Source organism: Myotis lucifugus, unplaced genomic scaffold, assembly GCF_000147115.1.
Source record: "Myotis lucifugus unplaced genomic scaffold, Myoluc2.0 scaffold_97, whole genome shotgun sequence".
Taxonomy (NCBI): domain Eukaryota; kingdom Metazoa; phylum Chordata; class Mammalia; order Chiroptera; family Vespertilionidae; genus Myotis; species Myotis lucifugus.
Window position 1 is genome coordinate 236,273 of NW_005871145.1, and position 15,545 is coordinate 251,817.

Genomic DNA, 15,545 nt, shown 5'->3' on the forward strand with positions numbered 1-15,545 from the left:
ATTAAATATTTTTATGAAGACCATCTTATTTGGGTCACAGAACACTGCTGTTAAGAGCAGCTCACTCTATTTCTTTTCCTCTGCCAGTAGTCACTCTGCCACCAGGAGAGTTAGGGTAAAGAATCTCTTCCATTAACTCTATTTTATTGGCCCTTAGAAAATTTTTAGGGGAAATCAAATGTGCGAGTTGGAGGTTTAATTGTAGTTAGGAACAGTGGAAAATGCCTTAGTGCCTTCTCGCTGCTTAAGCAACATTAATTGTAACCGGTTTTGTATACTATTTGCATTATTATATTCAGAATTAATTTTAATTTTAACCTCTTCTAATTACTTATCTAGGACTTTAAGGTTAGATAAAAAATAAGAAATTGTGTTTGCTCCAAAGCTTTTCCCCTACTCAACTTCATGTTTATTAAGCTGACCATCAGCCCTGGCCAGTGTGGCTCAGTTGGTTGAGTGTCGTCCCATGCACCGAGGGGTCACTGGTTCGATTTCCGGTCAGGGTACATACCCAGGTTGTGGGTTCCATCCCTGGTTGGGGTGCGACTTTGCAGGAGGCAACCAATCAATGTCTCTCTCTCTCTCTCCCTTCCTTTCTCTCTAAAATGGATAAAAACATATTTAAAAAAATTAACTGACCATCATTCTAATGTTCAGTTGGTTCATATCCTAATTTGACTTGTAAGTCACTGTTAACACTGATTCCCCATTTTCAAAAGTGTGTACCAGCCGAGGGTCTTAGTGTATGATCATTTTTCCTCATCCAAGTTCTTACCAGATCCACTTTCCCAGCCAGTTGATTCTTTGATCAGTACCAGTCCTAATCAATATTGATTTTGATTGGACATTAATAACTTAATGTGTTCTCTTCAAGTACTTATAACCACTTTTGACTTCTCTCTTACAAGAGCTAGTGGTACCTGTCTGACCACAGATAAAACTCCTTCCAAAACATACCAAACCACATGTTGGGAACTATGCCATGGGCCTGTCCTTGCCAGCTAAGATAGTACCACCCACAAATCAACCAAGCAACAGGATCCAGAGTTATCAAGTCTATGCATTACCCTCAAAATCACATTGAAATACATCCGGCCAACTATGTTGGTAGTCTATTCTACCTAATAGAGTTCTTCCGGTTCTCATCTTCCTAGAGTTGTTTGGCTAAGTTGTCATTCCTCTTGCTTTTCATGCCTCCAAAACCTGTCATTTCCTATACATGCCTTTTAAAAAATACTGTTTTCTTTTTAACTGAGATCCTGTTCTTCCTAGACCTGTCCTCTGATGAACTGTCCTAAGAGGCTTTGGCAGCACCACTTGCCTCTTTTTATGTATCCTGTTCTTCCTTACATACTTAGTTACACAGATGGCCAGTTATTTAAAACCGAATGTAGAATCCCAGCTCTCCCAGGCACATCATGACAGGCCCATGGTATTAGTTTTCCTGGCTAGCTTCTAGAGATGGAGTTACTGTTTCAACTGGCCTTTTCAGGGAATAAATTTCTAGCTAGAAAATACCACCTAATATTGTAGTGCCTGAAGAACTTACCTTGTACCCTGGAAGTAATTTCTTTTTTCAGCTTCGATAATCATGTATAGCCATTGGTGTATTTGCCCAAACCCAAGAGCCCTGAGGTCAAGGCTACCTTATTGCCAGGATTTCTTTGTATTTTTGGAACTGCTACAGACTTTATATAATTTGAGAAACTTTTTAGTTCATGAAGATGAACAGGCAGAGATTCCTAGGAAGTGATTTGTGAAAAGTACCAACGCATTGTGAGGAATGAGGTAGAAGGTCCAAGAAGCACCTTAGGAGTAGAAAGCAAGGGTGAGCGGACAGTCAGCTGTGGGTCTGTAATTCGGCCTGCATTATTCATAATGTAACTGAAGCTTGGGGGAGGGGGAGGGGAGGGAAGAATAGAAAAAACAGGGATTCACGTTACAGTGTGGCAGGTGCAGAGAATGGAAAGTGGCCCAGTCCGTTGAGACCCCCTGGCCATCCCATACAGCTCATTTGTGCATTTGAGGATGAAAAACCCGTTTCATGTGACAAACTGAACAATAGGGAATCTATCTTCCTAAGCACAGGAAACCAACTCTCTCAAACACACCTAGTCACTTTCTGGGGACGGGCGTGTGTCATTTTTGGCTTGCAGAGATTCTGGATGTGCCAGGTGTATTTGGCCGCTTGGCTCCAGTGAAAGGGAAATGGCTCTGCTTTGCACTGTGGCAGTTGGCAAAGGACTTTGACCTCTTTATGCTCCAAGTTGGTCAGGGAAAACTGCGGTCTCAACAGGCAGGTCCCTGGGCATAGCCAGCGGGTGATGGGGAAATTAGCACAGTTCACGCTGTACACCCAGTTGTGCTAGCAGCTTGATAGCTCATGTGAAGTCTCTTGTAGCTTGTTGTCACCAAGCGGTCCTGTAAAGTTCAAAAGTTAGTCTATGAATAGAACTGCCAGTAGCGATGGGGAAAAATTTTACACCCAGCCCTCTGAGAACAGATTTGCTGAATCTTTCCTAGCTATTAATAGGATGGCTTAGGAGTTGCCACCAGTAGAGGTCAGTGGACCTTAGGGAAGAACCTGGCAGAGAAAGATTAGACACCTGATGATTCTTTTATGATTATTTTGTCTTTTCTCCCACAGAAAACTATTTAGGGAGAGAGAGATAGTTAGAAACATCGATGAGAGAGAAACATCGACCAGCTGCCTCCTGCACATCTCCTACTGGGGATGTGCCCGCACCCAGGTACATGCCCTTGACCGGAATCGAACCTGGGACCTTTCAGTCCGCAGGCCGACGCTCTATCCACTGAGCCAAACCGGTTTCGGCGTAATTACAACTTTCTAAATAAAAAGTAATTCCTACTGGCAAAAGGGCATGAGGGAACTTCTTGGGGAGATGGAAATATTCTGTATTTTGATTGTGGAGGTGCTTACACAGTTATGTACATTGTCAAAACTCACTGAATCATACAGTTAAAATTGCTGAATTTTTAGTTTATCCTTATACTTCAATGAAGCCTCTTTTTAAACAGCTAAGGGTGAGAAGAACAGCAGAGCAATACAATCTGACTCAGAAACAATACTTGGGCTCTGAAAAGAAATCCCTACTGACTGTTTCTTGAATTTCAGGGAAATACTAGAATTTGCTCCTTAAGACTACTGTATTTTCAAAAGTTATGAAAAGAAATGGAATTGATCAAGGACAAACCACCCACAGCTTTCTATTTAGCATGTCTTTGCCTCGTTATTGCAGGTCAAAGGCAGAAATGAGACACACCTGCCGTGGTACCATCAACCTGGCCACAGCCAGCATCACTGTGGAGGACTCCTGCAACTTCATCATCTCCAATGGGGGTACTCAGACCTACCATCTGAAGGCCAGCTCAGAAGTGGAGCGGCAGCGCTGGGTGACGGCCCTGGAACTGGCCAAGGCCAAGGCTGTGAAGGTGCTGCAAGAATCAGGTAGGGAGCAAAGAACACTGTGTCAGGGAAACTTTTCATTTGCCCCTCTTACGCACAAATCTTATTTTATCCTTCACTGTCATTTAATTATCAACTATCACCTAGATGTCTCGGGTACATCATGCAGTGTTTCTCCTGGAGAGATGGTTTTCAAGTGAGGCCAGTTCTGCCTTACAGGGGACACTCAGCAATGTCTGGAGCCATTTTCTTGTCCCAGATGAAAGGTGCTGGTGCTCTTGGCTTGTAGTGAGTAGAGGCCAGGGAGGCCACTGAAGCTGTTGCAATGCAGAGGACAGCCACCCACAACAAAGAGTTAGCTATCTGGCCCAAATGCCAGGATTGCTGAGGTTGAGGTTTATGACATACAGGCATAAACAGTTATCCTTTGGCTTTTAATGCCAATTGACTATCTTACAATTATGAGAAATGATTATTTTATTGCTAGATCAGTCTTAGGATTATTACAACTCACAATTTGTATTTATCTTACTTTTTAATTTTCTCTTGACTTTTCCTTAACTATTTGTTAGTGGAGTTGAAATAATCTTCGTAGACTGCCAAAAACAATTTATGTGACATTTTCTATGAAACATCTTCATTTTGCTGCCTTAGTTTCACTGAAAAAGAGCAATCTGATAATCTTTGTATTTTTCTTCAAGGAAAATGGTAGGATTTCCCCCATAGATGTTGATAGTTTAAGCATACTGAGCTCATTCACTTGGAGCTGACCAAGATGGTCATCTGCTGACTTGTGTTCATCTGTTGTTTTTCTTATCCCCTGTCATTTCCCATACCATATTTATTATCTACTAGGCAGTGAAAGGAAAGTTCACTGCTTTGTAAACATTCTGGTAACAGGCGATGTTTTCATTTTGGCCCTGCCTCTCTGCCTAGCAGTTGCATTAGGTCTTTCCTTACTTCTTTTGTTTTGAATTTAGTGCTGATGTTTGGCTCCCTGTCCCAAAGAGGTGCCACTGCTGGAGAAACACTTTGCAGTTACAAAAGTATTAAGTACAGATCTGGTAGCGAGAGGTACAACATAGCTGTCTGCTTGACTTATTATTGGAGAGTCATTTAACAGAAGACCTTGCATTGATTTCAGTGCAATGTGGCTATAATGTCAGAAAAGATAATTTTTTTATTTTCTTCTCCTCTTCAGAAAAGACAAATAAATTAATTAATCTTTTGTTTATAAGGAGCTAGACTGTGATTCTCAACCCATGTCATATAGGGCCTACCGAACACCTAACAAGTGATAGTGGATTTGCAGTAATAATCAACTGGGGCTGGATTGGAACCCTCATGCTAAAGTGTAAAGGCTCAGTAATTCATACCTAACTCCAGGAGCCAGTTAGCTTTTCCATCCTGATCTCTAGGTTCTGAAACTTCAGTGTGCATCAGAATTACCTGGGGGGCTTATTCGGAATACAAGTTTCTGGACCTTACCTCACACTAGCCAAATCAAAGTCCCTGGGGGTGGGGCCAGTGAGTACACCTATAAGAAGAACTCCAGGTGTTTGTGATGCAGGTGGGCTGTGGACCACACTGTGGAGAAGTCTGGTAATGGCAAGCTGTCGGGTGGTCAGAACGCACAATGGGAGGAGTGTCAGTTTGGTTGTGGGCAGAGTTGGCAGGGTTCGGGCTCTCACTTCTGGGCCTGGAATCCTGTAAGTTACCTTTTGCTTCTGCAGATGAGTCAGGAGATGAAGAGTCTGTCTCACAAACTGACAAGACAGAGCTGCAGAATACCCTTCGGACCTTGTCCAGCAAAGTGGAGGACCTGAGCACATGCAATGACCTGATAGCCAAGCACGGCACCGCGCTGCAGCGCTCCCTCAGTGAGCTGGAGTCCCTGAGGCTGCCTGCTGAGAGCAACGAGAAGATCAAGCAGGTCAACGAACGGGCCACACTCTTCAGGATCACATCCAATGCCATGATCAACGTAAGTGCAGATGGTGTCTGTGTAGCTTTTTTGTCCTTTCCCTCTTTCAAAATGTAATTCTTCCAAAATGCCAGGAAATTGTAATTGATAAAGTACAGGACATTAGGTCCTGCTTTGCTGCTTGAGGGATTTAAGTTACATTGTTTGTTGCATGAAATAGAATGGGGTGAACAGATGGAATGACTTTCCTGCTCTGCTCAAATGGTCAGGAGGATGCTGCTGGAGTTAGTTAGGAGTCCATAGTTCCAGCCCTGTTTCTGGCACCAGCAGAACATCTGATGGTGATGTTAATTGCATCCTGTAACTCTCTGAATTGCAGTTTTATTTATTTTGAGCTAGATCTATCTGTTGGAACTAAAAGATCTCATGGGCCCCTCCACTGTCAAGTTCTTTGAGCTTTAAGTTGGAGTCTGATCCCTATGTTGCTAATGCATTCTCACCCACGGTGTGGTAAATGGGGGTTGGATCAAGTGAGGGCTTTATAATAGTAGTTATTCCATCTTTACTCCTTGATTTCAAGGGTAATTTTGGGTGGTAAGACAATAACACTCAGCTTTGGGCACTTTTGTTTAAAAAGAAGGGGCCACCTCTCTGCCTCCTCGTGACTTCTGTCTTAGTGGCTGTTGCTGGTTTGGGGTACTTCTGCTGCTTGGCTGCAAGGCTTTAGATGAAGCCAAAGCCCCATGGGCATTAGTGATATATTTCAGATCCTGGGCGATCGGTATGAAATGAATACTTGGTTTAAGCAGTGCTGTTTTTCCTCTACTGGTAACCGATTCTCACCTGGCAGGTTGTTTTAGCAGTTTCAACTTGAGAACAAACCCTAGAAGACATTTCATAATGTAAGTGAGAAGGGGACTCTGTGAGAAAAGGCTTATGCGGGGTTGTTGTTTTTTTCTTACCTTATTAAATAGGATGAAATTACTTCACTAGGGCCAGATTTTCCCTTGTTGGGGGAGTGGTAATAAGACTTTTTAGAACTAGTGTGGCTCTTGCGTGGCTCCTAGAGATCAAAGGTCTTCCCTGTGACAAAGGGGAAGTTTAATTTTTCTCATCTTCAGAGCTCTGACTCACAGAAGGTAGAAAGGACAGTTGTTTTGTCCACTGCAGGAAGGTCAGCTGTCTCCAGGACTCTGCTCATCAGCACTGATGCTGTGTTTCTCAGGTGTAGTCGTGTGCTCATTCTCCAGACTGTGGCACTTCTTAATGACACCTGCTCTGCTGGTCCTCATAAGTCATACAGTCCAATTAATAGTGAATAAGTAATAGAACAACTCAGACCCAAGTCTCCTGGTAGTGAACGTCACCTCTTATCCTTGTCAGGTGAACACCCTACTCCATGACAATTTTTTTCTACTCTAGATGTGAAAAATTTGCTAAATAAAACACCTCTTGATTAAAAAATTTCTCATAAAGCTGAAAGTTTAGTTTAGACTTTACTCTTGAAACTGCTCACCTTTGTTCCTCGGGGCAGTTCTTCCCTAAGTTGTGTTAAAGGGAATGATTGCTTGGGAGTCAGAGGGAAGTTGGGTCTTATTCTGTTCTCTCCTAGTGCACTGCCTGTATCCCTTTCATAGCTGGTTATTGCTTAAAATGTGTTTTTTATCACTGTCTTTCCTTTATACCTTTTAGGTGATAGTGGCAAGGCCGATAGTGTAATATGCATGTTGGAAATTACAGTATTAGCACATCACATCCCTGAAGGGGCTTTTATCCCAAAGGAAGAATACATTTTACTCAATTCCGTAGGCTGTAGCTTTTTTTTACTACCAAAGTGAATCTAAGCAGGGGATTAAGTTTGACACTGTTAGTATATCCATTTGCTAATTAAGTGGACATCTATTTCGTACCTTCTGTCTCCTAGGCACTGTGCTAAGGAATATAAGACAGATGTGGACCTAAGTAAGACTTTAGACAATAAAAAAATAAATTAAAAAAACACACACAGCCCTAACAGTTTTGCTCAGTGGATAGAGCATTGGCCTGCAGACTAAAGGGTCCCAGGTTAGATTCCTGTCAAGGGCATGTACCTTGGCTGCGGGCACTTCCCCAGTAGGGGGTGTGCAGGAGGCAGCTCATCGATGTTTCTCGCTCATCGATGTTTCTCGCTCATTGATGTTTCTCGCTCTCTATCCCTCTCCCTTCCTTTCTGTAAAAAATCAATAAAATATATTAAAAAACAAAACAAAAAAAACACAGATGTGGGTGTGGTCCCTGCCCTCAGGAACATTACTCTCTGATGAGGGGACAGAGAAGTTACCAGATCAGTAGGACTGTGACAAGTCATGACAGAAATGAGCACCGGCTGCTGATATAGCGCATAGAATTAGAATTCAGCTGAATTCTGAAAGACCAAAGAGAGCCTGCCTATGAAAAAAGGCAGTTAGCCCGGCCAGCGTGGCTCAATGGTTGAGTGATGACTTATGAACCAGGAGGTCATGATTTGATTCTTGGTTAGGGCACATGCCTGGGTTGTGGGCTTGTTCTCCAATAGGGGGCATGCAGGAGGCATTGGATCAGTGATTCTCTCTCATCATTGATATTTCTCTCTCTCTCTCCCTCTCCCTTCCTCTCTAAAGTCAATAAAAATATATTTTTTAAAAAAGAAAAAGGCAATTAAGTTCAGCTGCCTTGGTTAACTATATAGCCTGGGGCAACCTACTTCCTCTGTAACCTCAATTCCTTTTTGGTAAATGATGACTATACTAGTAAGCTTCTCACAAAGTTGTTGAAAGGCTTTTATTAGATAATTAGGGCCCCAGTGCATGAATTCGTGCACCTTGAAAGGAATTGTGGGTCGCGAGGCTGCGGTGGGCACCGGGGTGGGTCTCCGCGCCCCTGCCTGGTCCCTCCCACCGCCGCTCCTATGTGCTGACAGCGCCGGCCCCGCTCACCATGTGTCATCAGCGGGTGCAAGTGGGGCGATGCTGTCAGCAGGTGCGAGCAGCAGCTGCTGCCCCGATTGCCCCTCAGGAGCAGGGGGAGGTGGAGAAGCTCTCAGGGGCAATCAGGGCCGGCTGCGGGTGCGAGCAGCGGCTCTGGCACTGGCAGCAGGTGCGAGCGGGGCCATTGCCGGCAGTGGGTATGAGAAGCGGCTGCCAGCCCCGATTGCTCCTCAGGAGCAGGGGAGGTGGAGAAGCCCTGAGGGGTGATCGGGACCAGCAGCCACCGCTTGCACCCGCTGACAGCACCGAGTAATTGGGGCTGGCGCTGGGCACCGGCAGCGGGTCGAGCAGTGACTCTGGTGCCGGCAGCAGGTGCAGGTGCAGGTGCCCAGCGAGACCACAGCATGTGAGAGCAAAGAATTTTCAGTAATCACCAGAGGCTCGCCCCAATGACAGCGACCAGTGCCCCCACTCACCTGCTCCACCATCCCGCCGTGGCCAATGCCCTTCATGTTCTGCGTGCGCTCCTTGGTGTCAGTGCACATCATAGTGACCGGTTGTTGGGTTGTTCCGCAGTTCAGTCTATTTGCATATTAGGGTTTTATATATGTAGATTGATATAAAGTGTTCAGCAAATGTTTGATGTAATATTGTCTCATTAAATATTAGTTGTGATCAATATTATTAAAAGGAAGTGAGAGAAGAGTTGATCCAGGTAGAGGTGTGGCCTAAGCAGATTCCTCCTTCTATCCAAAGTCTGGGAACTGCTGGTAATTGATTATTAGTGGAGCAAATAGCAGTTAGAGATGAGACTGGAAAGGAATTGAGTGTGGAAAAGATGAGGTGCAGATCATACTAACTAGGTTTGGTAGTAGTGCATTAAAAGAGGTTAAGATCGATTTTGGTGCAGACTTAGTATAATCGCTGACACCTTGTTGAATGCTTACTGTGAGCCATATTGGTTCTAAATGCTTTATATATAAAGCTACAACTCTTTAACCAGTTAACTACCACAATATTTTGAATTCAATTAAAAAAGGTCTGCTGCTTGTGTCTATAGATGCTTATGGCGTACAAATGGTTAAGGTAGTTACTGTTGTTACTTTCTGTTTACAGATAAGGAAGGTGAAGCACAGAGAGGTTAAATTGCTTGCCTAGAGTTCCATAGCTAGATAGTGAGATGGAGCTGTGATTAGAGCCCCAACAACCCAACTCCAGTGTATGTACTGCCTCTGAGTATGGAGGATGGAAAGAAGTATGCAATTCCAGAAACATTAAAGAAGAATTGATAGGACTAGATAATTGGATGTGGGAGGGACTAAAAACTCAGAATCAAGGATGCGTCTTGGTTTTTTGCCTTGGGTATGTGGAAGGGCCCTGGAACTATTGTGCCATGGGGCACACCAAGGGAGAAGCAGAGTCAGAAAGGGAACATGGTGAGTTCACTTTGGGACCCACAGATTTTGAGATTACTTTGAGCCACTGAATAGGCAACTGGATATTCTGGTCTGAAAGCTCCATGAGCACAGAGCTGGAATTACTGATTTCACAGTCATTTAGCCTAGAGGCAATAATCGAAACCATGGGTGGAGAAATTTTACTTACCTTATAGTTTCTCTAGAACAGGGCATTTAATTTTAAATATACATTACTTTATTTATTTATTAAGCAAACTTTATCAGGCTCCTACTATGTACAAAGCTACTAAGGAGCTGAAGATAAGTATATGAATTAACCATAAATTGTGTCTTCAAGTTGTGTATGATCCATCTGGATATACTGCACATCAGTCATGCGGCTGCTGTGGCTGGTATAGAATAGAGGTGTGTGCCAAGTGCTGTGGAAATGTACAGAAGAGACTGGGTGCTTAAGCGACTGGGGGGTGGGGGAGTGTCACAGAAGAAAAACATTTGCCATAGATCTGAAACAGTGAAGAGGTCTTGTCCAAGTAGAGAACAGGGGGAGAAGAGGGCATTCTAAGCACAGCGAATAGCATATGCTATGATACGTAGGCAGGCCTGACAGAAATATGTCGCTCCAGGAAATGGGAATCACCAGGAGCCTGGCGAGGAGGATAAAAAGCAGGTGGTAACCTGTGAAGGGTCTTTTATATTCATAACCGATGATTTTGATTTGGTCCCGTACCAGCAGGGAGCCAATGATCTGATCAGATTTGTGTTTTGTCTCTAGAGCCTTCCTTTGATTCCTCAGGTAGGCTTCTAATTTTTATGGTCAGTTGTTTCTCTTAGTGACCAAAATAAAAACAAAGTCAGTGTCCCCATATTTGGTCAATTCAGTGCAGATTCTCTACTCTCAGTGCCTGAATTCTTCAGCTTTAGGTGACTTGGGTTTAGTGGAGAATTTATTGAAAACAGTCCTATGCTTTTCCTCCTCTTTCTTTCAGTCGATAGATTTTTTTTTCGGTGTAGTTCACATAGCTGCCCTCTGTGATGTTGCCACAAATACTTTGTCTAGGTTTATTGCTCCCTTGGCATTTGGTTAGTCCTCATGACCAGGAAAATATGAAAGAACCGTGACAACCATGCTCATTTTGTTTTCTGGAGTCGACCTTCATTGCCTCTTGGAGCTGGCTGTCCCTGCTACTGGGGATTAACAGGGAAAGTCTGCCTTTGTAATCTGCCTGTAAAGTTCCCAGAATGGGTTCACAGGGCCTGAGGGGTGTCTCTGATTAGTTGAGTGACACTTATTAACTCTTTTCCCCTACAGGCTTGCAGAGATTTTCTTAAGTTAGCCCAGACCCATAGTAAAAAATGGCAGAAGTCACTCCAGTATGAGCGAGACCAGAGGATCCGGCTGGAGGAGACCTTGGAGCAGTTGGCAAAGCAGCATAACCACCTGGAGAGGGCTTTCCGAGGAGCCAAGGTGCTGCCGGCACACCCTTCTGGCAGTGCGGGTCCAGGCAAAGGTAAGAAGCTGGGCTTCTGGGTAGCCTGTTCTGAGTGGAGCCAGGGCGTTTTCTGCAGTTGGTAGAAGAACTCCAAATTCTCCTGAATCAGTGACTCATGTGAAATGCAATTGGTGCCACGGATTTCTTCTGTCTTTTCCACTGCTTTCTACCACTTGTTGCTTTGTTTGTGACTCGTATTTAAAAATCCTGCTGAGCCACGTTTTGACCAAAGTAAATAAACAAGGCTTTTCTCCTTGCAGATCAGTGCTGCTCCGGCAAAGGAGACATGAGCGATGAGGATGATGAGAATGAATTTTTTGATGCTCCTGAGATCATCACCATGCCTGAAAATTTGGGCCACAAGTAAGTTATCTTTGATCCTGATAAGAATGAACGTATCTGACCGTCCACAGGTTAGAAATGCTTCAAGGGGAGTATCATACTGAGATCTAGGACCTTTTCCTTGAGTAAGTGGAAACTGTTAGCTTTTTTACCTGACCAGAGATGTTTAAGTTCAGACATATTTTATTCTGCGTGTCATTCGATCACCCATTAAGTTTGCGCAGCATGCTTAGCATTCTGCTTTGTAAAGAATGGCGAGGACCAAACTCTAGTTCTGGTCTTTGTTCTAATTCTCATACATTTCCCATCCGTGTAGACGTACTGGCAGCAACATCAGTGGAGCCAGCAGTGACATCAGCCTTGATGAACAGGTAACTCTTATTTGGGAGTTATCTGAAGTGAGGGACTTGAGGTGTGATTCTCAAGGATTTGCTTGTAACGCACCAAGAGAAACAGAAAGTACTGATTGTTGTTTTTTGAGAAATACTTTTTAGCATGGGGGAAGGGAAGGTTATAATACTGGGTTTCTGTTCTTTGTGGGAGATTGAATGGCTTTGTTTTGTTCTTAGAACAAGCTTCAACAGGAAGAGACCAAGAAGGAAAAGAGAACTAAAATACCATACAAACCCAACTATAGCCTCAATCTGTGGAGCATCATGAAGAACTGCATCGGAAAAGAACTCTCTAAGATCCCCATGCCGGTGAGGTTCTCACACCAGGCTTCAGTGGAAGGGAGCTGCTGTGAGGTCCCTCCCACGACTGTGGCAATCTGTGCATGGTCTTTGTTACCTTTTGTCCCTTACAGTGATCTGCTCCAGTGTGAGCTGTGGATCTGGTGTGTTCCAGATCACCTAGAATGAGATGCATTGTGTCAGTAGTTTATTTAAGAGCAGATTCCTATGTTAGCCATGCAAAGATAATAGTCTCTATTTTCAAAAAGTATGCGGTTTAAAGGAGACAAACATGAAGATATTTCCTATGATAGTGTTGTTTGAAGTACTGTGCATACAAATGTTTGGGGAGCATAGAAACAAAAGCAGTTCAACCAAGCAGGTGAGGACCATTGCCATGGTGTTTGGGCTGACTTCCCTGCCTCCAATTACGCCCTCTTCCAGTCTGTCCACACTGTTGTCAAAGTGATCTTTTTGTTGACTATGTGGTCATGTCACTCCTTAGCTGAAAGTCCTTCACTAGACCTCTATGGCTTTGAGAGCAGACCAGATTCCTTGGTGGGCTTGCTACTTCCTCCCTGAGGACAAGCTGTGCTCACACATCGGGTGTTCTGGTCACTGGGAATTCCCTTCAGGTACTCGGAGGCATCTTGTCTTTTCCCGCGGGGCATTTGCACACACTGCTCTTTCTGCTCGAAATTTCAGCAGCTTCCCACCCACCCTTGCCACTTTTTAAAAAATAAATACCCTTTTCTTCAGGATTCAGCACAGTTTCATCCGTGCATCTGGTCAGGGTGAGATGTTACCTCTCCTGTGCTTCAGGTTCTATCGTTTATGTCCAGGCAGTGTATATAACTTGCTTGTTTTGGTTAATAAGATTATATAAATTTCAGTTTTTATGTTTTTAAATGATTGAAAAAATCAGAAGAAGGATAATTTTTTATAACGTGATGATTATATGAAATTTAGATGTTAGTGTCTATAAAGTTTTATAGGAACACAGTGACACTCATTCGATTGCTTCTTGTGGCTGCTTTTGTCCTTCAAGAGCAGAATTGAATGATTGTGACAGAGACCATATGGCCCTCAAAGCTTAAATATTTATTATTTTACCTTTTTCAGAAAGAGCCTGGCCAACCCCTGCCTTAAACAAATATTAGCTTAACTCATTGTCATGTGAAAGTCAGGAAGTAGGTGGCTCAGGGCTGGTACTGTGCTCTGCAGTGTCCAGACCAGGCTCTTTCTGTCCTCTTGTTCTGCCGCCTATGGCCTCCGTTTCTAGGTCCTACATGACTGCTCCAGTGTGGGCCTTCAGGGTCTCATTCCAGCCAGCAGGAAGGAAAGAAAAGAAGAGCTTGCTCCTGGAAATTGCATAAACCCTTGCACTTCAATCTCTTTGGCCAGAACTTAGTTATGTGGCCACAGCTAGCTGGGGAAGAGGCTGGCAATGAAGACTATTTTTGGTGGCAAAACCTAGTTAAAAATTGGGGGTTCTACTACTTGTAGAAGGAGGGAAGAATAGATAGTGGAGAGTGGCTGCAGGTTCTACCCATAGCCAGGCCCGTGGCATACAGAAATACAGAAAGCATTCTCCTCCCCTCGTGGGGCTGTGGACCAGTGGACATGGACTGTGTTCCTCATGGACAGAGACTGTGTCTTAATTGTCTTTGTAACCTTGATGCTTCCCCAGTACCCAGCACATACACCGTTTAGCACATATTGAAGTGGTTAGTTAACTGGGTCTTGGAAAACAAATAAATTTATATGTAAGTGTGTATGATTTCTGTTAGAAAAATGTTGACCTCCAGAAAAGGCCTTGAGTGAAACAAAATAACTGGTTCACTGGGGGCCTAAAAAGATGCCCCACTTGTCTGATGCCTTGAAGGAAGCACCTTGGTAAGGTGCGCTGGAGAGGCAGGTCTCCACAGCCTTGGAAATGCAGACCCTGCTTAGAAACCACTTCCGAGTGCAGGTGACCTCCCTGTCCTCCTTTACCATTAGTTCCTTGTTGACTTTGCCACTAGGAATGTGCAGTCCTGTACCTGTTTGCCTCCAGGTCTAGTCCTCGCCCTGCCCTGCCCTATGCTGTGTCACAGGAAAGCTGGTCCCCCTAGGATGTTGCTCGGACTTCCGTGTCTGCTGGCACGGAAGCTCCACCAGTGCCAGGCACCAGGAGGAGTTTGGAATAGGGAGAAACTCCAAGGTAATTACAGGGTCCTTAGCTTCTGCCTGATGCCTCAGGCTCTGGGCCACAGTAACACCACTGCTTTTCTCTGTCCCTGCTGTTACTCATCTCCAGCTTGTCTTTTTGGGTTGCCAACTGTCCATCAGCTATATAACCAATTCTCTGCTACCAGTTCTCTGCTTCCTTCCACTTAAAATTCACAGATTCGTTTGTTTTTCTATTAGGCCTCCAAGGGATAAAATGACTGATATAAAAAACTTGGTACTTTTAGAGAAACTATGGTCCCAGGAACAGTTCAGGGCCAGGGTTGTGTATGTGTGAAAAGCAGTGATAGCTTAAGAATGCAATGATTCTAGTCTCAGGCAGTGCTCAGATGTCTTTTAGCCATTTGGAGAGGATACCACCCACCCCCAGTTCTGAATGTTGGGAAATATTACTTAGTGTCACCTGAAATTTTGCCAATGAGAAATTTTGTTGGCATAGTTAATCAGCACCTTGGAAGATGGAAGCTCTGTCAGTCTGTCGCCCCTCTTGGTGTGCATGTTTCTTGTCACAGTGCTTTTCTGTCAGGACCAAGAGGGTGACTTTGGAGAGTGGTGCTATTTGTTGAGGGAGGGTAGATTCTACTTCCTATAAGAGCAGTGTTCTAATGTTGGTACCGTGGCTCTGTCTTCATTGGGAAATTTTCACAGAGAAATGCTTGGTATATTCCTCAGAGAAAAAGCAGGCTCTAGTATACTACCTAGACATGTACAAATACATAGAAACAACATAAAAATATTAATGGTTATCAAGTAATGGTTATCTTTGGCTGATGGCATTTCAGGTAAATTTTTTCCTTCATATGTAATTTTTAAAAAATATATTTGTATTGATTTCAGAGAGGAAGGGAGAGGGAGAGAGATAGAAATATCAGTGATGAGAGAGAATCATTGATGCGCTGCCTCCTGCATGCCCCCCACTGGGGATTGAGCCCGAAACCTGGGTATATGCCCTTGACTGGAATTGAACCCAGTACCTTTCAGTCCATAGGCTGACACTCTATCCACAGAGCCAAACCAGCTAGGGCTTCATATGTAATTTTTAAATTACAAGAGGTTTTATAATCGGGAGGACAGTAAATATGAGGGGAGTCTGATCAGG

At 43.9% G+C, this 15,545-nt stretch overlaps 1 protein-coding gene across 1 annotated transcript in view; it reads left to right on the forward strand.

The window, feature by feature from the left end:
- OSBP (oxysterol binding protein) overlaps nucleotides 1-15,545 on the forward strand; it is a 34,244-nt gene that overhangs the window by 1,976 nt on the left and 16,723 nt on the right. The window contains exons 2-7 of the mRNA XM_006091825.3: nucleotides 3,261-3,469; nucleotides 5,161-5,411; nucleotides 11,024-11,222; nucleotides 11,465-11,567; nucleotides 11,863-11,917; nucleotides 12,116-12,247. Of these exons, the coding sequence (XP_006091887.1) occupies nucleotides 3,261-3,469; nucleotides 5,161-5,411; nucleotides 11,024-11,222; nucleotides 11,465-11,567; nucleotides 11,863-11,917; nucleotides 12,116-12,247 (949 nt within the window). The remainder of the gene's footprint in view (nucleotides 1-3,260; nucleotides 3,470-5,160; nucleotides 5,412-11,023; nucleotides 11,223-11,464; nucleotides 11,568-11,862; nucleotides 11,918-12,115; nucleotides 12,248-15,545) is intronic.